A 25,335-nucleotide genomic window follows, 5' to 3' on the forward strand; every position below is an offset into this window, starting at 1 on the left:
CGATTGATAGGGAATCTTCGTCCAGTACGAGGTGAGTAATTGCTGTTTTGGTATCCAGAATCTCTTTTCTGTCATAAGAGACGGTGGCAGAAACAGCAGCCATCTCCTCCGGCGCTATTCTATCAATTAAGTCTTGCGTAGTTAGTTTTGCATTGAAAGTGGCTAATATTCCATTAATTCGATTACAATTCCCACAGTAAAGGTAAACGTTGATAGCGTTAGCTAACATGGAAAACTAGAAGGTTGAGTGATGTTCAGTCTCGGGCTTCTCTGCATGTGCTGATATTTCTTCTACGTGGCAGTCCCGGGGAAGTGAATGCCACTTATGCACGCAGCTTAGCGGGAACATTGGTGCCAACTGTAAAGTTTGGTGGAGGGGCTGTTTAACATGTTACGGGCTAGGCCCCTTAGTTACAGTGAAGGGAAATCTTAATGCTGCAGCATACAATGGCATTCTAGACGATTCTGTGCTTCCAACATTGTGCCAACAATTTGGGGAAGGCCATTTCCAGTTTCAGCATGAAAATGACCGTGTGCCAAAAGCGAGGTCCATACAGAAATGGTTTGTCGATATCTGTGTGGAAGAACTTGACTGGCCTGCACAGAGCCCTGACCTCAAGCCCATCGAACACTTTTGGGATGAATTGGAATGCCGACTGCGAGCTAGACCTAATTGCCCAACATCAGTGCCTGATCTCACTAATGCTCTTGTGGCTGAATGGAAGCAAGTCTCCGCAGCAACGTTCCAACATCAAGAATGGAAAGCCTTCCCAGAAGAGTGGAGGGTGTTATAGCAGCAAAGGGGGGACCAACTCCATATTAATGCCCATGATTTTGGAATGAGATGTTCGACGAGCATGTAGTGTATTTTCTCTTTTCTGGTATAGACAGTTACCACGGTTACAGAAGCAGTGTCCTAGGAAACACAGACACACACACGCGCGCACACACTGAGAGGGGGCCATCGTGGCATTATAAACACAGTTCATTAAAGGGGAGGAAGAGAGATCAATCTGGAGTGTACAGGGACACATACACACACCAGCAACATCCTCCTCCAGCCCACCTGCAAGGAGCAATCAGGGCATCTGCCACCACAGAGGTCAGACCATCTAACATACCATTACAGCTGTGTGTGTGTGTGTGTGTGTGTGTGTGTGTGTGTGTGCGTGCACACGCGCAAATATGGATGTTCCAGACCAGCTTGTAGCAACATTGAGATGTCGTTTTTTTGCCTGTTTTAAAACTGATGGCAGTAGCAAATGAATGTGAATGTATGTACAGAATTATGTGATTTGGGGTTTGTATCCACTAACGCTGCATTAACTGAAGCTGAATTAGTTTAGCTTTAGGCTTAATTAAAGCAGAATCTCTATATCCTTGTTTACCCTATTCTGTTCTCTTTTAGCCTCATATCTCTCTCTTCATCTCAATCTGCCTGTATCCCTGTCTCTCCTGCCCACTCTAGCTGCTACTTTCATCTCTCTTGTCCCTCGCTCTTTCTCCCCTTTTACCCACACCCTCTCTCTCTCCTCCTTCCTCCATCCATCTCTCTGCTCTCCTCTTGCTCCCTCGCTCCACCCTTCCATACCTCACTCCCTCCCTCTCTGTGTTGTGTTCAGCTTGCGGAGGGTGGAGTGTCCTGGGCTCAAACATTAACATGCGGCAGGCAGCCATCCCAGCCTCTTTCCTCCTTTCCTCTTAAGGAAGCGATAAACAGAAGGGAGGGGGAAAGATGGAGAGTGGAGAATGAACGAATGAAATAAGGGTTCCAAGTGATTGATATGGCACAGGCAGAGAGGGAGGGAGAGAGGAGAGAGGGAAGGGGTAGATAGAGAATGAGGGGTGTACTCACAGACACACTTGACGTGATACCCATAATATACACACACGTAAACACACAGAGGCAATGTAAAAACACATTGATATTTGAATCACTGTATAGTTTCCATGATTTTGCAGGAACAAAGAGAGAACAGAGAGAAGGGGAGAGGGTTGGAGGAAGTAAGGAGAAAAGCAGTTGTTAGAAGGATGGGAGGGTGAGTGTTGAGGACACAGACAAACAGGCAGCAGTGTGATCCACACACACACAACGCTGCAGCAGTAGTGATGAATGAAGACCAGGAGAAGCTGTGATTTGGCTCTATTAGAATTCACCAGCCACCTCCATCAGAGAAATGGAAGGAATGGAGAGAGAGAGATGGAGGTAGAAAGGGGGAAAAAGATAAAGTGATTCAAGGCGAAGAGTAGGTGGAGTGCCAGCAACAATTAAGCCAAATGGGCCGGTGCTTCATTCCTGCCCCCCCACTCACACAACAACCTGTCCCGGGTATCAGTGGCACATGCACACACACACACGCAGGCAGACAGGCAGGAGGAGATCAATGGTGCGTGTGTGTGTGCGTGTATATGTCGGTTCAGTGTGTTTGTGACATGGTGTCGCTGGCGTATGTTGTGCTAGCGGAGATGTAGCATTAGCAGCAGCGGAGGGGGCAGCCTGCGTGTGTGTGTGTGTCTGGGAGAGTATGTGTGTTGGTTAGAATGCTCAGAGAGAGCTGTGTGTGTGTGAGTGTGTGTGAGTCGTCAGAGGGGAGGGGAGCCTCCAAGCGCAGTAGCGGTAACAGCAGCAGGGCTAGCAGCAGCATCGTCGCCAGTGTGTGTGTGAGTGTGTGTGAGTGGGCGTGTGTGTGTGAGGGGTGGAGGGGAGCGGAGAGGGACTCCCAGGAGAAGGAGTCTTGGTCGGGGTGTAGAGCCAGCCTCTCTCCCTCTCCTCCACAGCAGGACCTGGACTTCCAGAGCCAGGGGACTAGGTGGATCTGTAGCCCAGCCTGGAGCACTGGAAGCTGGGGAGCTCTCTCCCCCTCTCTGGAGGGCTGTTCGGTGGGAGCGGGAGCTCAGGATATGTGTGACTCAGGGGGACTGCAAGACGGATCTGAGAGACAGCAACGGGGAAGATTCCGTTACCTCTAACCGTTAACACTACTGCTCCTGCCTTGGAGAGGACGAGGAGGAGAGGAAAAGAGGGGTGAAGGGAGGGGAACAGGGGGACTTTGTGTTTGCTGTAACAGAGGAAAAGACAGAAGGATTTAGAGGTGGAGGGTAGGAAGAGTGATCTCTCGTCCCATGACATTCCCTCAGGGTTTGCTTTGGGACCTTTGACTGTTGGTCGATTGGACAGACAGTGGCACTTATCTTACAACCTGTCACTGTAACAACTGTCAGGTTGTTGCTGGGTTACTGTCCCCTTGGCGACCCGACCATGTCGGTGACCACAGGCTTCAGCTACCAGCTGCCTGGCATCACCACTGTAACCTATGTGTTTGTTTACAGCCCGGGCACGGTACAGCGGGACCCCAGCCCCCCCACCCACACCCCCCCTGCCATTACCGGTGCCAGCGGGCCCAAGCGGAAACTCTACAGCGCCGTGCCGGGACGCACCTTCATTGTGGTCAAACCGTACACGCCACAGGGCGATGGAGAGATCCAGCTGAACCGTGGAGAGAGGGTCAAAGGTTAGTACATTATGACTGTTCATAAAGTGGTTTGACCTCTTTTGACAGGTGTATTATGAAACTCGACAGGTCTCAGATTTGGGAAGGAACCTAGAAAGATGTAAAGACATATCTCATTCTAGGAAACCAGGAAACCACTAGGACACCAGAAACTTGCCTTGGGATCACAAACTTTTATTGCGTCTATAGAATGTGATAACTATGTGCTGAGTAAGTTTGGGTCTAGTCTGTAGTCTCAGGCAAGGTCAGCCATCACAAGAGTGTGTCACTCTTGTCACAGGTGTAAATGGATGTGACAGAAGGTGTGTTTAACTGTAGAGGCAGTACAACACTAAAAGGATGGGTCATGCATACATTATGCAGTACATAGATAAAGGACACTCCACTGTTTTCGTTCCATTCATGCCTCTGTAATGTCACTTCACCACTGGAAAGTGGTACATTTGTCATCTAATGCATCTGAAGTGTTGTCAAAGTCAGTCTGACATGAACAATGTTTCTCTGTTTTAGTGCTACTTCACCAGCATTGTCATGGGTTGAATCCTAACTAACGCATAAATGCCGTAATGATTTTGAGTTATGTGTTACGTGTGCATATCTCGAGCTAGGATTCAGCCCTACAGGATGTCTATATATTCTGACTCATAATCCTAATGGTGCTGTGGTTACGGTGTCATGTGTGTCTTCTGTTCTCCATCCATGCCTCACTCCAGACTACGACTCTAATGACCTAGAAGGTAAAACGCTACAACATTCTTCAACATGACTGTCAGCCCGTCTCTCTCTCTCCCAATCACCTCTATATCCAAACCCACCCCTTTCCTTCCCCAGACAACTCTAGTGCTTGGTTGTTGGTTGAGGGGGGAGTGTGTGTATTCTACATGAGTTGCTGCCTATGTAAGTGCATGGTCCTCTATTGCCCAATCCCAAATTGACGCCTACCCCTTATGCACATTTGCTAGGATTTTATATAGGTGGAGGCAATATGGTAACAGCTCCACTGAATGTGTCACCATATGGCTTATGTAGCAAATGAAGATCTGTGTAACTCACTCCTCAGCCTGAAGTGTCTGCGCTGCCGAATAGCTAGCGACTGGGTATAATGTTTCAGGAGGGCAGTCACGTGTGTTTGCGAGGCAGAGGTCCTGGGTTTGAGCCTTGGTGTGAGATGATTCAGGAGGAAGCGGTACATGCTAAGCAAGCAGTGCGATGTCCTTTTACACTTACACCTCTCAAAGCCTGACAGATCTCAACAAGTGCATAGGGGTTAGGGGTTAAATAAAGTTTGGGCAAGAGCATACACTCACTTCGTACTTCCTCTTCAGAGTGATTCTTCCTGAGTGCGACATAGTTTATCTTTCCTCTTCTACGCATGCCTACAGGATTAAACGTTTGTCACTGTTTACTCTCCTACAGGCTCTCTCATACACCTCTCCCCGACAGGCACGGATGCCACACTTACCCCTTTGCTATATGGTCTGATACACTCCCACCCTGTGTGTGTGTGTGTGTGTGTGTGTGATGAAAAGTGTTGTTGTTTATGATACCTAGGCAGATGTTGTGCCAAACAACTGCGTTGTGAGTCATGACTATGAATAGAGGAACTCAGTGACCCAGTCTGATATGAGAACTGATATGTATAACGTTGACACAGATGTTATCACCCACAGAACTTTCCATTTCAGAGGAACGAACACACACACCTACACACAATGTTAGGCATTTTTCCTCCTTACCATGCATTGTTCAAGGTTATTCACATAACCACAAACGTCAGAAGTAATAGTGTATATTGTGTCTAAAACATGGTGTTCCATGACGGTACTGATAAATGGACACTATGGTGTCCATGTTAATGGAACACCAGTCCTACCGTGGCAAGGCTATATGAAACGTTCACGCCAGTGGACGCTATGCTGAATACTGCAGGTGTGAATGAAAAACATGACGATTTACGTAGCATATGCTCTCACTTATGATTACAGTCATGTGGCTCATGCTAGAATTGAACCTACAACGTTGGAGTTGCCAGCACCACACTCAAGCCAACTGAGTCATCTGGCAGTGTTGTCTAATACTGACCAACATGACTAACTGTACTTTCCACTTCCCTGTCCACTGTAGTTCATGGGTATAAGCTGTATCAAATGCCAATTAAAAGGCAAAAATATTTTTTTTCACTCTTCAGTTTTGCTAGTTCCCAGCTGGTCTTGTTGTTGCTAGCCTGCAGTGACCAGTTCGCCTCACAGTGCATAGAGGGGGTTTGGGACTGGGAGAGGCCGTCTCTGTGGATGGATGATCTCCACTTTGATACATAATACATTCCATCTCATCTGCATTCATGAATGGATGAGTTGCTAATAGTTACAGGCCTCATTTACACTGGGGGAAGAGAGGAGGTGAGGGGAGGAAGGAGAAAAGAGGAGAGGGCAAGAGATTAAGCTTCTCCACCGTGCCGTGCCATATTCTTGGGGAGAAAAACTTTGACAGAAGCCAGAGCACATGGCCAGTTTAGATGTGACGGTATGCCATGAAAGAATAGGGAGAATTTCCCCCCCCCCCCCACCAACCACATCCTTTGTAAGAATAAAGAAGGTCGCCTTCTATCTTTTACAATGAGAAGGTAGTAAGAGTACTATACACTTTCAACATCAACGTCCTACTTCAACCAGCTTTATTTGTAAGAGCCTGGTTTTGTAGGATGGTGTCCCTGACATACTTTGTTGTTGAACCTCCATTAACTCAGTCACAGCTCTTCTCCCTTGTGTCATACCCATATTCTTCTCTTGTCACTTTTCCATCCCTTTATCCTGTGACAACAGAGGAACACCTGTATGAGGAACTGAGAGGGGGTGAAACCAGCAGGCCTGCATTCTAACTCTCCTCTCATAGCCTACTGTGTGTTTGTTAGCATACTGTAGCTAGCTAGCCTGCACCCTGTGGATTAGTATTGTGGCTAGGTTAACCTAGTCAGGTGTTTGGTGTATAGGTTCAGTTGAGCTGGTATTTTATGTAGTCCTTAGACCAGGGCTGTAATACAACAGATTGTATGCATTAATGTGGTCTTGTCTTCCTCTGTCCTGTAGAGAACGGTGTTTTTCAGGGATCAGAAGGTAAACACAGCTGTATAACTCTACAAACCCTGGGATATCTACTGTACAATAGAAACCCTTAGAGAAGGTTTCCCGGTCACAGATTAAGCTTATTCCACAACTAGGCTTCATCTGTGTCCTGAAAACCGGTCCTTAATGTTTAGGCGTTGTGGTAGAGGACAGTCATGGTTAGCACTGTGTTGTAGTTGGTGTGTGACCTGTTGTAGTTCTACTATAATGTTTAAGTGTATGCACAGCTTTGTGCATCCTTCAGTGAAGTTTGTACATCCTTCAATGTAGTTTTTGCATAGTCCACGATGTCACATTTTCTAGCTTTCATTGTCTGTCTTGGTTTTATTGTCTTTCACCCGTTGTTACTCTTTTATGTGTATTGTATCTTCCCTCTACTCAAAAATGCTGTGTAGCTGACTCCCAATCTGATGAAGAATAGCTAGGTAAATTCCATTCCTGTCCATAATTTAGTCTACAGAAGGATAGTGACAATAGCCCACTGATGCACAGATAGTCTATTGTAGCCTTTCTATATGTGTGTGTACCTCCACCACTGTGTGTGTGTGTGGCGGGGGTCTCGATCCATTGGATATGTTAGTGTTGACAATACCCTAGGGGGCCTTCCATTCCCTCCACCTCTCTCTCTCTCTCTCTCTCTCCTCTCTGATGTACTCAGATAGCATCACCAGGATGAACACCTCTCGATAGGCCACTTGCTGTCACTATGGAAACGGATAGAAACACTTCTCCTGAAACGTGGTCAAGCCCTTAGAGCACACACTCATTCACACACACACACACACACACACACGCACAAACACATGCACTCACCCAGGGCTTTGGCGGTCATGACATTTTGTCAACTGGGGATTGTCATGCAAATAACTGCCGGTTTCACGGTAACTGACCTTTAATTAACATAAACACGTTTAGTATCTCTTAGCTTCCACGCATAGCCTACAAGCCACTGATGCAGACCTTTGGAACATCTACATTTTAAAGTCTAATAAATCCATTTAACATAGCCTAGGCCATCACAATAAATAGTTAGAAGAATACAATTGAACATAGCTGAATAAATTAGAAAGGATATTTCCCCAAACGATCTGAGGGAGTGAACACATGTGGCCATTCTGTGTTGAGAGGTTAACAAAGAAGCAGGCCCTCCTATATGCTTCATTTAGAGTTATTTATGACACTTTAGTTGTGATACAAACATTAGGCTATATATATATATATATATATATATATATATATATATATATATATATTAGTGCCTTGCGAAAGTATTCGGCCCCCTTGAACTTTGCGACCTTTTGCCACATTTCAGGCTTCAAACATAAAGATATAAAACTGTATTTTTTTGTGAAGAATCAACAACAAGTGGGACACAATCATGAAGTGGAACGACATTTATTGGATATTTCAAACTTTTTTAACAAATCAAAAACTGAAAAATTGGGCGTGCAAAATTATTCAGCCCCTTTACTTTCAGTGCAGCAAACTCTCTCCAGAAGTTCAGTGAGGATCTCTGAATGATCCCATGTTGACCTAAATGACTAATGATGATAAATACAATCCACCTGTGTGTAATCAAGTCTCCGTATAAATGCACCTGCACTGTGATAGTCTCAGAGGTCCGTTAAAAGCGCAGAGAGCATCATGAAGAACAAGGAACGCCCCAGGCAGGTCCGAGATACTGTTGTGAAGAAGTTTAAAGGCGGATTTGGATACAAAAATATTTCCCAAGCTTTAAACATCCCAAGGAGCACTGTGCAAGCGATAATATTGAAATGGAAGGTGTATCAGACCACTGCAAATCTACCAAGACCAAGTCCCTCTAAACTTTCAACTCATACAAGGAGAAGACTGATCAGAGATGCAGCCAAGAGGCCCATGATCACTCTGGATGAACTGCAGAGATCTACAGCTGAGGTGGGAGACTCTGTCCATAGGACAACAATCAGTCGTATATTGCACAAGTCTGGCCTTTATGGAGGAGTGGCAAGAAGAAAGCCATTTCTTAAAGATACCCACAAAAAGTGTTGTTTAAAGTTTGCCACAAGCCACCTGGGAGACACACCAAACATGTGGAAGAAGGTGCTCTGGTCAGATGAAACCAAAATTGAACTTTTTGGCAACAATGCAAAACGTTATGTTTGGCGTAAAAGCAACACAGCTGAACACACCATCCCCACTGTCAAACATGGTGGTGGCAGCATCATGGTTTGGGCCTGCTTTTCTTCAGCAGGGACATGGAAGATGGTTAAAATTGATGGGAAGATGGATGGAGCCAAATACAGGACCATTCTGGAAGAAAACCTGATGGAGTCTGCAAAAGACCTGAGACTGGGACGGAGATTTGTCTTCCAACAAGACAATGATCCAAAACATAAAGCAAAATCTACAATGGAATGGTTCAAAAATAAACATATCCAGGTGTTAGAATGGCCAAGTCAAAGTCCAGACCTGAATCCAATCGAGAATCTGTGGAAAGAACTGAAAACTGCTGTTCACAAATGCTCTCCATCCAACCTCACTGAGCTCGAGCTGTTTTGCAAGGAGGAATGGGAAAAAATGTCAGTCTCTCTGTGCAAAACTGATAGAGACATACCCCAAGCGACTTACAGCTGTAATCGCAGCAAAAGGTGGCGCTACAAAGTATTAACTTAAGGGGGCTGAATAATTTTGCACGCCCAATTTTTCAGTTTTTGATTTGTTAAAAAAGTTTGAAATATCCAATAAATGTCGTTCCACTTCATGATTGTGTCCCACTTGTTGTTGATTCTTCACAAAAAAATACAGTTTTATATCTTTGTTTGAAGCCTGAAATGTGGCAAAAGGTCGCAAAGTTCAAGGGGGCCGAATACTTTCGCAAGGCACTATATATATATATATATATATAAAACAAATTATTAATTCTAAAACAGCATGATTCAACTCTAATGATGATTTGAAAAAAGTGGCATGAAAGGCATGAGCTCTGCTGTTCCTTGTGCAGTCTGCACACACTGAGTCAGTCTCTCGTTCACAGTTTGACAAGCGCTTGATAATATTCTTACCCATCAGACTTTTCTCAATTTTGTCTTTACATATACTAAATACTGTGTGAAATCAGTTTGGATATAAAATGGGACATTCTCATGCTCCTGTCGGGAACAGGGGCAGGGGAAAAAATGCATGTAACCCGTATGCACTTAAATAACGAATGGAGGACACTTTCCCCGCGGTTCATTTTCATGCCAGCCAGGCAGGCAGGCTACTCCGGTTGTAAAGCGAAGCAATGTGCTTAATATTAGGAATGTTTCGAAATATATATATAGTAGAGTTAGCCTATAGAAAGCTAATGGGATCCTCCTCTTTTTAATAGAGGCCATCAAAACTCTGTTTTCTCACGCAACTGCATAGCCTATAGAAATCTTGCGCAACATGGGTTTATGGGCTCTCAAGTAGTGTTTGATTAGATTTTTTGATTGCATTTGCATTCATGTCAGATTGATTAGAGTGCTGAGTACCAGGCCATTATTGAAGCCATTGGCCGTTAACAAGTTTGGTAGGCTACTAATGACCATCAGTGGCATCAGAGCGCAGTTTTGGAGAAGCCTAATTACCATGACTCCACGGTCACGTGGAATTTGACTGTGGTCATGACACATGAATGCCAGTAAAATGGTCACCGTAACAGCCCTACACTCACCTCACACATTGTACCATCTTAACACACATAAAGTACAAACACACACCAACATATTCCATTACAAGCTATTACTTCTCAACACACACACACAAGCACACACACCTCTCGTCTGCATGCCATTGTAAATCTTCCAGACAGCCATGAAAATCTAACCGGCACAAATAACATTGAGATTAGACATTCACAAACATGATTAATGGTCTCAGGCCGCGCCCAGTGTGTGTGGAATATTAACATTGCTATGGCCAGTAGAGGATACCTGGAGCACACACACACAAGCCGGTAGACACACACACACACACACACGGACAAAAAAAAAGGCATTACTAATGATCTGAAGGGGAATGCAGTGTGATTTAACCATTACTGCAGATATACAATTCCAGGCTCAAACCTTCCACTGGTGCTAATGCTTGGTAAACCTGGGCCCTTTATGGCTTAGGGCTTCTCTATCATGTTGGCACAGAGGCCCAAATCTGTGTGTGTGTGCGGGTGAGGGTGTGTTGTAAGCCTAGGACTGAGTGCTGTAATGGGCTCTCAGAGATGCACAATAGATAATTTGAATGCAGCATTGTGATGACACGCGCACACACGCACACACACACACACACACACACACACACACACACACACACACACAGTGTTGTATTCCAATTTTGAGGACACAGATGTAGCTGTTTCTGAGACCAGGATGCAACTGTCTGTAACCAAGCAACAGGTGCTGAACACAACAGAGCAAAAGTTAAATACTCGATTTTCATGAATAACAAAAGCACATTTATCAGTTTTTTTAAAATCCTGACATAAAAAAACACACATTTGGAATGTATAACCTCAAAAGTTACTTACCTCTGCTTTTGACATTGTTGGTGACATTGATTGGCCAGAATACAGTCAGATTGTAGTGGGTAGTGTATTTTCAAGCGTGTTCTCCAAAAATGTAGTCCATTGTAAATGTATTCATTTTGAAATAGATCTTCGATCTGAAACCTGTCACATACAGTTTATGACGGCTACAACATCCACAGTTCCTCTCTCACACTAGGAAGCAATTCATCCTGCATTATGAGACCTGAGAAGGGGGTGGTAGGGAGTAAGGATCGGGGAATGTGTGATTGTGTGTGTGTGATTGTGTGTGTGCCTCTAGAGAAATTACAAAGTGACAGGGTAGAGTGGTCATAGTGACCTGAGGGAATAAAGTTTATTAAGACCTTATTAAGATTTGTGTGTGTGTGTGTGTGTGTGTGTGTGTGTGTGTGTTATCAGTTGGGTCAGTGGCCTGGGGGAAGGACGAGAGTGTCACAGCTGTCCAATCAGAGACGCAGCAGGTAGCAAAAACCCGGCCACGCCCACACCTGCACCCTGCAGACCACACCATCTGTCCCTCTATCTCTCTCACACACACACAGCTAATAACAAACACAGCAGAACCAGCAGTCAATAATGATTATGAATACAGATCAGGAACTGGAGTGAAAGCTTCCTGACATACAGGATTGCTCCATAACCATTAGGTACAGATTGTGTGTGTTTGTACAGAGTGTACAGTTTGTGTGTGTTTGTACAGAGTGTGTTTGTGTGTGTGTACAGTGTACAGTTTGTGTGTTTGTACAGTGTACTGTGTGTGTGTGTGTCTGGATCCTTGCATTTCACATGTGAAGTGTTCCACCATGTGTTTTTTCAGAGGGTGTACTCTACCTAGTTTTTTCAGCGGGTGTACTCTACCTAGTTTTGTCAGAGGGTGTACTCTACATAGTTTTTTCAGCGGGTGTACTCTACCTAGTTTTGTCAGCGGGTCTACTCTACCTAGTTTTGTCAGAGGGTGTACTCTACCTAGTTTTGTCAGAGGGTGTACTCTACCTAGTTTTGTCAGAGGGTGTACTCTACCTAGTTTTGTCAGAGGGTGTACTCTACCTAGTTTTGTCAGAGGGTCTACTCCACCTAGTTTTGTCAGAGGGTCTACTCCACCTAGTTTTGTCAGAGGGTCTACTCTACCTAGTTTTGTCAGAGGGTCTACTCTACCTAGTTTTGTCAGAGGGTCTACTCTACCTAGTTTTGTCAGAGGGTCTACTCTACCTAGTTTTGTCAGAGGGTCTACTCTACCTAGTTTTGTCAGAGGGTCTACTCTACCTAGTTTTGTCAGAGGGTCTACTCTACCTAGTTTTGTCTACCTAGTTTAAGCCTCAATGCCTGCTGTGTGTGTGTATTCATGCCCAGATAATGAGCCGTATCAAGGACAGGGGATACCAAGTCAGTTGTACAACTGAATGCATTCAACTGAAATGTGTCTTCTGCATTTAACCCAACCCCTCTGAATCAGAGAAGTGCGGGGGGCTTCCTTAATCGACACCCACGGCATCGGCGCCCAGGGAACAGTGGGTTAACTGCCTTGTTCAGGGGCAGAACAACAGATTTTTACCTTGTCAGCTCAGGGATTTGATCCAGCAACCTTTCGGTTTCTGGCCCAACGCTCCTACCCGCCAGATGGACACAGTGGGACTGTGAGATCCTGTAGTGTCTCCGTATGGTCTTGCCCTGTGTCAGCCCTGCCCTGCCACTGTTACTGAGACACTGTGTATCACTGAATGTGTGTATGAAATGCGCACACACACACGTCACACGTGCTGATATGATGTGTTGGGATTCTCACAATTCTACATGTACTACGATTTGATGTTCCAAACATATTGCTCACCGTATGTCTGCTGCAGAGGGACAAGATGAAGCCATGAGAACTAGTTTTAATCAGTCATGGAAATAAAAGTACAGAAAGCTAATTGGCTCACTATTTAAAAATACTAGAGTTTTGGTGCAGGTACAGCTGACTAGCGCAAAAATAATATTGCGATATGTGGTCAAAAATAATATTGCGATACGTGGTCAAAAATAAAATCCTGCTATGTAACTGTATCGATTTTTGCCCCATCACTATTATTGACAGTCAATTTCAGTATGTGTGTTTACTGTGGGCAACGGTCATGCTCATTAAGGTCCTGTATCACAGAGTAAACACCATTAATCAACACCTACTAACAACCACACATGCACATGCACTCACACACACTCACACACACACACACACACGCACACACACACACACAAAAATCTATGACTGATCAACAAACATTCTGTCAGTGATATTAACGGTCAATACGTAATCACTCAACACTCAATCTCTATCAAACCCTGGTCTTTTAAACCTGACCTTATGAAGCGTTTCATTATTTTTGCCAGTTTAAAAAAAAAATCCACAGCCAGGCTGTGCAGCAAGAAGGTACACCCACATCGAATGAGCTTGTGAGTGTATTAAGGTGAACAATAGACAGGAAAGGTAAGAGTTATTAGGTAGCCTGCCTGGTCTATTTTTGTCTTCACCTGGGGGCCTATAGAAATGGGGAGAAGGAGAAGAAGAAAGAGAATAAATTAAATAGAGGGAGAGAATGAAACCCAAAAAGTTGCTTATCCCTTCAAGGTTGGGATCCCTCTGAGTCATAGTTGGAGTTTTCCTCCCCCACTACTCTCACACCTTAGTCATTAAGCAGATGCTCTTATCCAGAGGGACTTACAGGAGCAATAAAGGTTAAGTATCTTGCTCAAGGGAACATTGACATATTTTTCACCTAGTTTGCTCAGGATTTGAACAAGTGGCCTTTTGTTTACTGGCCCAACACTCTTACCCACTAGGCTACCTGCTGGTCACTTCTTCTGCTCCACCTGCTCTCATTCTATACCTGACTTCGCTGTAATTAATATATATATAAAGCTCCCTTTTTCATACACTCTCTCTCTTCCTCGACTGAATCGTCTTATCACTCACTCTCTCTTTCCCTCCCTTACTGTGGGTTTGTGTTGAATACAGATGAGGAAGGGACTGCGCCACTCCCCAGCCCTCTCTGAGCTGAAGGAGCCCTGAGAGCACACACACACACGCAGACACACACACAAATAAACAAACACACACACACAGACACACACACACACACAAACAAACGGGGCCCCAGTCTCAGGGAAGCGTGACTATCCTTCCCTCCATTCACTTATTCACTCCCTCCTTCATCTAAACTCCTCTGTGCCTCTGGGGTCTACTCCGCTCCTCCATTGTTTCTTCATTCCCCCTTCACTCTCCTCACCTCTAATATATCTCTTTCTATTCCTCCTCTCTTCTCCTTCTCCTTCTCCTATACTTGTGGTAAGATGAGAGCTATTAGTGTCATACACACTGCTTTATCTGGCAATTAATTAACAAATGATGTTCACTGCATTCTGGGATATATAGTTGAATATCCTTGAGACTTGCATCCCAAATATTTGTGTGTGTGTGTGTGTGTGTGTGTGTGTGCTCTCTCTCTATTAAAGCATATTGAAAAGAGGTTTAGTAAAGCGTGGAGGGCTCCAAATCTATTAACTGCACTTTGGATATTGGAATTCTCCCTGTACATACACACAAAATCATATGCCTTCTGGCCACCCACAGCAGCTCCACACATATCTGTAGTATTTTCTGTTTGTAATGATACATTACTGTGTATATACATCTAATTTGCTCTTAGTATTCTTACAGCACACACACCCTCATTTTACCAGGTAAGTTGACTGAACACATTCTCATTTACAGAAACAACCTGGGGAATAGTTACAGGGGAGAGGAAAGGGGATGAATGAGACCATTGGAAGCTGAGGATGATTAGGTGACCATGATGGCCAGAACACTGGGGTTAACACCCCTACTCTTACGATAAATGCCATGGGATCTTTAGTGACCACAGAGTCAGCACACCTGTATAATGGCCCATATGAAAGACAGGACCCTACACAGGGCAATGTCCCCAATCACTGCCCTGGGGCATTGGGATATTTTTTTTAGACCAGAGGAAAGAGTGCCTCCTATTGGCCCTCCAACACCACTTCCAGCAGCATCTGGTCTCCAATCCAGGGACTGACAAGGACCAACCCTGCTTAGCTTCAGAAACAAGCCAGCAGTGGGATGCAGGGTGGTATGCTGCTGGCTCTCTCTCTTTGTGAATGCATATCGGCAGATGGCCATCTCCCAGTGTCTCAGCTCTCTGCTGGCTCCTTTGTTGTGTGTTTCTGCAGGAGAGAGGAGAGTTTTTTAACAACCCCACTCAGTCTGTCTCTTGTCACCTTTCTCTCCTGTGTGTGTTTGTGTGCGAGTGAGAGAGAGATGTTAAGAGAAGAAAAAAGCTGGACAACTTGTCTTTGGGAGCATGTATAGTGGTAATAGTATGAGAGAGAGCGAGAGGGAGAGAGAATCAAGTTTAATGTGTGTGTGGGGGGGGGGGTGGAGGGAGAGGAGAGGAGAGAGGAAATATTGATGTGTGTGTGAATGACTCAGCTTTGAGCAGTAGAGCGAGGCTAGGCTGAAATTAAAATGAGCTCAGTCGGTCGTCACACACACACACACAGTGGGGATACAGTGGAGCTTGAAGGCAGGGCAGAGTGTGTGTGGAGTATAAATAGCTCTGCATTGCCACTGATGCTATTTCTGGACCAGGCATCGTGACTGACTCAACCGCAGGCAACCTCAGACGGGACACCGACACACACTTTGTTCAGCACACACACTCACGCACGCTTGCACACACACTAAGTTCCTCTGTGTCCAAATCTCTAAGGACTTATAATTGTCCAAACATACATTAACAGTTGTGAAGAAGGCGCGACAGTGGCTCTTCCCCATCAAGATATTTGGCATGGGCCCTCAAATCCTCAAACAGTTCTACAGCTACACCATTGAGAGCATCTTGACTGGCTGCATCACTGCTTGGTCTCCATCGCATGGCGCTACAGAGGGTGGTGCAGTCAGCCCAGTACATCACTGGGGCCGAGCTCCCCGTCATCCAGGACCTCTATATCAGGGGATGTGAAAGGAAGGCCCAGAAAATTGTTTAAGACTCCAGCCACCCAAGCCATAGACTCTCTACTTCCGCTCGGCAAGCGATACCGGAGCAACAAGTCTGACACCAACAGGCTCCTGAAAAGCTTCTATCCCCAAGACATAAGACTGCTAAAAAGTTAACTAAATGGCAACACGGACAATCTGAATTGACCTTTCAATGTTATTTTTTGCACTGATTATTCACACTCGCTCTATGCACACTGACACTCCAACACACACATTCATACTGACTCTACAAACACGCACACACACTTACATACAATCATCATATACACTGTTGCTACTCTGTTTATCATATATGCTGATGCCTAGTCACCTTATCCCTATACATATCTAACCGTACCTCTCCAGTATCCCTGCACATTGTAAATATTGTATTGGCAATGACCCTGGAACTGACCCTATATATAGCTACTGACCCTGGAACTGACCCTATATATAGCTACTGACCCTGGAACGGACCCTATATATAGCTTCTGACCCTGGAACTGACCCTATATATAGCTACTGACCCTGTATATACTGTACTGTAGCTTACTTGCATTCTTGTGTTCTTATTTCTATTTATTGTGTTTTTTCTTCTACTTGACTTTTATTTATAGTATACTGATATTGATTGCTGCATTGTTGGGAAAGAGCTTGCAAGAAAGGCATTTCACTGCAGTTGTGCAACTTGAAATTTGAAACACACACAATCACTCACTACTACACTTACATACTATACCAACAAAGAAATGCATACAGACATGTATCCACACCACTCTCAAATGCATCACCTTTCAACGATTGTTTGTGTTTTGATAAGGATTATTCCTCTGCTTTTGTATCACTCCCGCTTGTGCTCCTTTTCATTCTCTCCTCTCTCACCACCCCTCTATTTGTTTTTGTCTTTCGTTCTCTCTCTCCCCCTCTTTCTTTATCCATCCTCTGCGCATGATTACTGTATTAGTGTTTAATTAGGCCTGTCCATGTCTGCCACAGAAAATGTCTTGTGGATTGTGGAACAATACTTATCCAGCTCACACAGAGTCTATTGCTGCAGTGGAATGACTGGAGAACCCACTGACTCTCAGAGGTGGAGTGACTCTGAGATCCCTACAAGAAACTCTTCCCATAGAATATGATGGGAACTATGATCAGTTAATGCAGGTATGACTGTTTCCTACGGCTTGGACTACAAACTGAAGATTAGTTGACTTACCCCCCTGTACTAAGTAAAATGTTTGAGGCCCAGTTTAAAAAACTGAATAGCACATCTGTTATTGTTCCATGAGGTGGCAGATACCCTGTTTTGTGACATCTGTCCTCTGTGTCGCCCACTGCTGTGTACCTGTAGAGGTGATTCTAAACCAGCATGAAGCCAGTGGTGCTGTAGTACTGTAGCTGTTGTTGTCCAGTGGTGCTGTGGTGCTGTAGTACTGTAGCTGTTGTCCAGCGGTGCTGTAGTACTGTAGCTGTTGTTGTCCAGTGGTCCAGTGGTGCTGTAGTACTGTAGCTGGTGTTGTCCAGTGGTGCTGTAGTACTGTAGCTGGTGTTGTCCAGTGGTGCTGTAGTACTGGAGCTGGTGTTGTCCAGTGGTGCTGTAGTACTGTAGCTGGTGTTGTCCAGTGGTGCTGTAGTACTGTAGCTGGTGTTGTCCAGTGGTGCTGTAGTACTGTAGCTGTTGTTGTCCAGTGGTGCTGTGGTACTGTAGCTGTTGTTGTCCAGTGGTGCTGTAGTACTGTAGCTGGTGTTGTCCAGTGGTGCTGTAGTACTGTAGCTGGTGTTGTCCAGTGGTGCTGTAGTACTGTAGCTGGTGTTGTCCAGTGGTGCTGTAGTACTGTAGCTGGTGTTGTCCAGTGGTGCTGTAGTACTGTAGCTGGTGTTGTCCAGTGGTGCTGTAGTACTGTAGCTGGTGTTGTCCAGTGGTGCTGTAGTACTGTAGCTGGTGTTGTCCAGTGGTGCTGTAGTACTGTAGCTGGTGTTGTCCAGTGGTGCAGTAGTACTGTAGATGGTGTTGTCCAGTGGTGCTGTAGTACTGTAGCTGGTGTTGTCCAGTGGTGCTGTAGTACTGTAGCTGGTGTTGTCCAGTTGTGCTGTAGTACTGTAGCTGGTGTTGTCCAGTGGTGCTGTAGTACTGTAGCTGGTGTTGTCCAGTGGTGCTGTAGTACTGTAGCTGGTGTTGTCCAGTGGTGCTGTAGTAGTACTGTAGCTGGTGTTGTCCAGTGGTGCTGTAGTACTGTAGCTGGTGTTGTCCAGTGGTGCTGTAGTACTGTAGCTGGTGTTGTCCAGTTGTGCTGTAGTACTGTAGCTGGTGTTGTCCAGTGGTGCTGTAGTACTGTAGCTGGTGTTGTCCAGTGGTGCTGTAGTACTGTAGCTGGTGTTGTCCAGTTGTGCTGTAGTACTGTAGCTGGTGTTGTCCAGTGGTGCTGTAGTAGTACTGTAGCTGGTGTTGTCCAGTGGTGCTGTAGTAGTACTGTAGCTGGTGTTGTCCAGTGTGTGGCTGAACTAGGTCCTGCTGAGGTGTTGATTGTGAACTGTTTGGCTAGTGTAGCTTCACACTGTTTTACACTATTAGGTAGAGTCCTGCACGGGTCCGTTTTTTTGTAGCCGCACCCACCCCGCACTGGCCACACAATTCCCGAGCCCCACCCAATACCCGACATCAGGACAGATTTTTCCCCACCACTCCACCCACCTGCATAGAATTGTTCTGATAGCCTATTCATGACCCACCAAATAACATAACAGTAAAATTTGATATTGTGATGAAACCAGCTCAAAGTATGATGACCAAAGTATGAAAAATGACTGTTGCTTCTACATTGATAAAGTGTGATCATAAAGTTACTGATCCCCTCCCCCGTGTCAAACACTTTGATTCAGAAGGCACAGTTATTAAGGGGATATCTGGCGTCGTTTTGCGTATCAGTTCATAAACCATGTGCCATGGAATTGGTACTTTGTAAATCTCTTCCCAACTATTTTGCAATCTATTATGTCACAGCTGTCTATTAGTATGTTTGAGTTTTAACCACAATATTTGTTGTATTATTTGTAAAAAAAAAATATATATATATATATATATATATCTGGTGGATTAAACTGAAATTGCAACCAACTTTCTATGGCTTGTTTTTAAAATAATTATATTTTGGAGATTTACTCTGTTGCGCAAAACTCACTCTGAGAGCCCCCACCTATCCACTTACGCAATGTAATCTTTCTCGCCCATATTTCAAAATAATAGCCTGAAACTGTTGACACCTTAGGGAAGCCATAGAAAAAGGAATCTGGTTGATATCCCTTTTAATGGAGGATAGGCATGCATAGCAACAGTGAGGTTTCAAAATAAGAGGCACTTCTTGATTGGATATTCCTCAGGTTTTCACCTGCAATATCAGTTCTGTTATACTCACAGACAATATTCTGACAGTTTTGGAAACTTTAGAGTGTTTTCTATCCTAATCTGACAATTATATGCATATTCTAGTTTCTGGGGCTGAGAAATAGGCAGTTTCAAATGGGTACGTTTTTTTTTTGCCAAAAACTAAAATACTCTCCCCTACACGCAAAAAGTTAAACTCTACATAGCTGGTTGAAATTAACAAAAGCCTGAATTAATATAATAATTAACAGAATTGTTTTCAGGCTTTATATCCATCTACCGGGTTGTTGACCTCCTTGTCTACAACGACTCCTTCCAAACCTGAGAGTTCGCTCGCACACCTCCTGTTTCCACGATGGTGTTATTCCACCATTATTTTTCCGGTTACGTTAGCCATATTCACGTGAGCTAGGCTAGCCAGGAAAAGTTCACTTGGCAATGTAGTCATGTGTGGTTGGATGGAACATAAACGGTGCATGTGGGCAAATTAGGAATGTTTCAGCAAAACACAAATAATGGACAGTTCACTGCTTTAGGTTACTACCGGTTACTGCCAAAATAATGGAAACACTTGTGTAAATGAGGGATACAGCGTGTATTGAAAGCAGATTCTGCCATACCGCTGTGGTTCCTGAGTTAATTAAGCAATTAATGATAATGCCTCCTTCCACAGGGCACAAGTAGTTGCTGAATGGTTTGATGAGCATGATAACAATGTAAGCCATCTGTGCCATGGTCATCTCAGTCACCAGATCTCAACCCAATTGAACACTTATCGGAGATTCTGGAGTAGCACCTGAGACAACAGTTTCAACAAAACACCAAATTATGGAATTTCTTGTGGAAGAATGGTGTCACATCCCTGCAATATAGTTCAAGATATTTGTAGACTCTATGCGAATAGATTTGTTCTGAATCACAAAATCATTTTTTCATTCCACCGCCAGCTGAATTTTTTGCGGGTCACTCGCTGAGAAACCGTGGGTGTCCAACCCGATGCAAATCAAATCAAATCAAATCAAATTTTATTTGTCACATACACATGGTTAGCAGATGTTAATGCGAGTGTAGCGAAATGCTTGTGCTTCTAGTTCCGACAATGCAGTAATAACCAACAAGTAATCTAACTAACAATTCCAAAACTACTGTCTTGTACACAGTGTAAGGGGATAAAGAATATGTACATAAGGATATATGAATGAGTGATGGTACAGAGCAGCATAGGCAAGATACAGTAGATGGTATCGAGTACAGTATGTACAAATGAGATGAGTATGTAAACAAAGTGGCATAGTTTAAAGTGGCTAGTGATACATGTATTACATAAGGATACAGTCGATGATATAGAGTACAGTATATACGTATGCATATGAGATGAATAATGTAGGGTAAGTAACATTATATAAGGTAGCATTGTTTAAAGTGGCTAGTGATATATTTACATCATTTCCCATCAATTCACATTATTAAAGTGGCTGGAGTTGAGTCAGTGTCAGTGTGTTGGCAGCAGCCACTCAGTGTTAGTGGTGGCTGTTTAACAGTCTGATGGCCTTGAGATAGAAGCTGTTTTTCAGTCTCTCGGTCCCAGCTTTGATGCACCTGTACTGACCTCGCCTTCTGGATGATAGCGGGGTGAACAGGCAGTGGCTCGGGTGGTTGATGTCCTTGATGATCTTTATGGCCTTCCTGTGACATCGGGTGGTGTAGGTGTCCTGGAGGGCAGGTAGTTTGCCCCCGGTGATGCGTTGTGCAGACCTCACCACCCTCTGGAGAGCCTTACGGTTGAGGGCGGAGCAGTTGCCGTACCAGGCGGTGATACAGCCCGCCAGGATGCTCTCGATTGTGCATCTGTAGAAGTTTGTGAGTGCTTTTGGTGACAAGCCAAATTTCTTCAGCCTCCTGAGGTTGAAGAGGTGCTGCTGCGCCTTCTTCACAATGCTGTCTGTGTGAGTGGACCAATTCAGTTTGTCTGTGATGTGTATGCCGAGGAACTTAAAACTTGCTACCCTCTCCACTACTGTTCCATCGATGTGGATAGGGGGGTGTTCCCTCTGCTGTTTCCTGAAGTCCACAATCATCTCCTTAGTTTTGTTGACGTTGAGTGTGAGGTTATTTTCCTGACACCACACTCCGAGGGCCCTCACCTCCTCCCTGTAGGCCGTCTCGTCGTTGTTGGTAATCAAGCCTACCACTGTTGTGTCGTCCGCAAACTTGATGATTGAGTTGGAGGCGTGCGTGGCCACGCAGTCGTGGGTGAACAGGGAGTACAGGAGAGGGCTCAGAACGCACCCTTGTGGGGCCCCAGTGTTGAGGATCAGCGGGGAGGAGATGTTGTTGCCTACCCTCACCACCTGGGGGCGGCCCGTCAGGAAGTCCAGTACCCAGTTGCACAGGGCGGGGTCGAGACCCAGGGTCTCGAGCTTGATGACGAGCTTGGAGGGTACTATGGTGTTGAATGCCGAGCTGTAGTCAATGAACAGCATTCTCACATAGGTATTCCTCTTGTCCAGATGGGTTAGGGCGGTGTGCAGTGTGGTTGAGATTGCATCGTCTGTGGACCTATTTGGGCGGTAAGCAAATTGGAGTGGGTCTAGGGTGTCAGGTAGGGTGGAGGTGATATGGTCCTTGACTAGTCTCTCAAAGCACTTCATGATGACGGAAGTGAGTGCTACGGGGCGGTAGTCGTTTAGCTCAGTTACCTTAGCTTTCTTGGGAACAGGAACAATGGTGGCCCTCTTGAAGCATGTGGGAACAACAGACTGGGATAGGGATTGATTGAATATGTCCGTAAACACACCGGCCAGCTGGTCTGCGCATGCTCTGAGGGCGCGGCTAGGGATTCCGTCTGGGCCTGCAGCCTTGCGAGGGTTAACACGTTTAAATGTTTTACTCACCTCGGCTGCAGTGAAGGAGAGACCGCATGTTTTCGTTGCCGGCCGTGTCAGTGGCACTGTATTGTCCTCAAAGCGGGCAAAAAAGTTGTTTAGTCTGCGTGGGAGCAGGACATCCTGGTCCGTGACTGGGCTGGATTTCTTCCTGTAGTCCGTGATTGACTGTAGACCCTGCCACATGCCTCTTGTGTCTGAGCCGTTGAATTGAGATTCTACTTTGTCTCTGTACTGACGCTTAGCTTGTTTGATAGCCTTGCGGAGGGAATAGCTGCACTGTTTGTATTCGGTCATGTTATCAGACACCTTCCCCTGATTAAAAGCAGTGGTTCGCGCTTTCAGTTTCACGCGAATGCTGCCATCAATCCACGGTTTCTGGTTAGGGAATGTTTTAATCGTTGCTATGGGAACGACATCTTCAACGCACGTTCTAATGAACTCACACACCGAATCAGCGTATTCGTCAATGTTGTTGTCTGACGCAATACGAAACATGTCCCAGTCCACGTGGTGGAAGCAGTCTTGGAGTGTGGAGTCAGCTTGGTCGGACCAGCGTTGGACAGACCTCAGCGTGGGAGCCTCTTGTTTTAGTTTCTGTCTGTAGGCAGGGATCAACAAAATGGAGTCGTGGTCAGCTTTTCCGAAAGGGGGGCGGGGCAGGGCCTTATATGCGTCGCGGAAGTTAGAGTAACAATGATCCAAGGTCTTTCCACCCCTGGTTGCGCAATCGATATGCTGATAAAATTTAGGGAGTCTTGTTTTCAGATGAGCCTTGTTAAAATCCCCAGCTACAATGAATGCAGCCTCCGGATGAATGGTTTCCAGTTTGCAAAGAGTTAAATAAAGTTCGTTCAGAGCCATCGATGTGTCTGCTTGGTGGGGGATGTATACGGCTGTGATTATAATCGAAGAGAATTCTCTTGGTAGATAATGCGGTCTACATTTGATTGTGAGGAATTCTAAATCAGGTGAACAGAAGGATTTGAGTTCCTGTATGTTTCTTTCATCACACCATGTCACGTTAGTCATAAGGCATACGCCGCCGCCCCTCTTCTTACCAGAAAGTTGTTTGTTTCTGTCTGCGCGATGTGTGGAGAAACCCGTTGGCTGCACCGCTTCGGATAGAGTCACTCCAGTGAGCCACGTTTCCGTGAAGCAAAGAACGTTACAGTCTCTGATGTCCCTCTGGAATGCTACCCTTGCTCGGATTTCATCAACCTTGTTGTCAAGAGACTGGACATTGGCAAGAAGAATGCTAGGGAGTGGTGCACGATGTGCCCGTCTCCGGAGTCTGACCAGAAGACCGCCTCGTTTCCCTCTTTTTCGGAGTTGTTTTTTTTTTGGGTCGCTGCATGGAATCCACTCAGTTGTCCTGTTTGTAAGGCAGAACACAGGATCCGCGTCGCGAAAAACATATTCTTGGTAGTACTGATGGTGAGTTGATGCTGATCTTATATTCAGTAGTTCTTCTCGACTGTATGTAATGCAGTTATAATGCAGATGCAGGACTATACTATGAGGGACGTTCCACGAAAATAATGCATTTTGTATCCCTTTAATATTTGAAGTAGAAATTGAGTCTTTGCTCAGCACCGCCCCAGAATTTTTGACAACCAATCGCAGCGCTCCAATGGATAGCAACTGTTGTCAATTCCGACACCTCGGACAAGCTAGTATTTAAATCGCATGAAAGCCAGTGAGAGCATTGGCAAAAACAGAGTTCTTTTTTTCTTAAAGGTAATGTTTAAAGGGCAAAATAATATAACACTGCTCCAGGAGTACTTGCTACTGTGATTCCTGAAATGCAGAGCCTGTTGCAGAGTATTGTTCTTATCTGAAATTATAATTACTTTTGTTACATTGTTTGCTACCTCAGCTGGTCAGCTAGCCTCTTAATAAAACTTATTTTCTCAAAATGTATGTTAGCCAGCAAACTTATCAATGTTATGAATACAACCCCAATCTGCTTAAGACATCAGGATACAATTTGAGAGCACTAGTGAGCTCCAAAAGTGTCTATGGCTTTGACTGCAAGTTGATAATGAATTCAAAGCCATTCAGTGGCTAGCTACACTACAAACATCATTTTACTAGGTTCCTGTGAAGCAATTGTAATGACAGTCCACAACAACATACCTCAGAGTTTCCTGATTAGCAAGAGGTATACTGTGTTTCATTTAATTGTGTATTAGAAACACAGTTGGAGATCATTGTGAGGGGATTTCACCAGTGGTAGAATGGGGAATTGGGAAAATGTTGCCTGAGGTTGCAACAATAACCAAGGGGGACGGGGCTTAGCGAAGGGTTCAATTGTGCACCAATATTGAATTTTAAAAGCCTGTTATAGTAAATAAAGAGCTACATGGAGAATTCAATAAATCATATTTTTAGATGAATAAAGGTGCCAAACCATGTTTTTTATGAAGTAGAACATGTGCTCTTTATGACAGAATGTTAAAATCAGGTGAAATCAAAAGTTACACTTCTCCAAGGGCTCCAAATTGGTGGAACGACCCATGAACTCTTTCACCTCAGTTAGTCGCATACAACACACTGTGATGGTTTTCTGGTTATGCCTCTTCTCTCCTGTCCATCAACCCTCTTTTCTATTCCCCTACTTTTATCTGTCCTCTGATTTCTCCCCATTTCCAACCTTCTCTTCCTCCACTTTTGCACTCTTTATATTCTCCTCATGTCTTCTCCCTTTTATAAATGCTCTCTCAACTCTCCTCCCTCTACGTTTCTCCCTCTTTCCCTCTCTATGGCCTTGCTCCCAGCTCAGTCTGGATAGCAAAAGACACACTGGTGCCACTTGGCCACTAAACACACACAGAGCCCTGTTTCAGGGCC

The 25,335-nt window shown here is 44.9% G+C and overlaps 1 protein-coding gene across 1 annotated transcript in view; it reads left to right on the top strand.

Moving 5' to 3' along the window:
• Window positions 1-2,405: 2,405 nt before the first annotated feature.
• The window catches only part of LOC110521950 (SH3 and multiple ankyrin repeat domains protein 3), a 78,374-nt gene continuing 55,444 nt past the window's right edge, over window positions 2,406-25,335 (top strand). Inside the window, exon 1 of the mRNA XM_036976586.1 lies at window positions 2,406-3,512. Within this exon, the coding sequence (XP_036832481.1) occupies window positions 3,260-3,512 (253 nt within the window). The 5' untranslated portion in view covers window positions 2,406-3,259. The remainder of the gene's footprint in view (window positions 3,513-25,335) is intronic.

This window comes from Oncorhynchus mykiss, chromosome 1 (assembly GCF_013265735.2).
Source record: "Oncorhynchus mykiss isolate Arlee chromosome 1, USDA_OmykA_1.1, whole genome shotgun sequence".
Taxonomy (NCBI): Eukaryota; Metazoa; Chordata; class Actinopteri; order Salmoniformes; family Salmonidae; genus Oncorhynchus; species Oncorhynchus mykiss.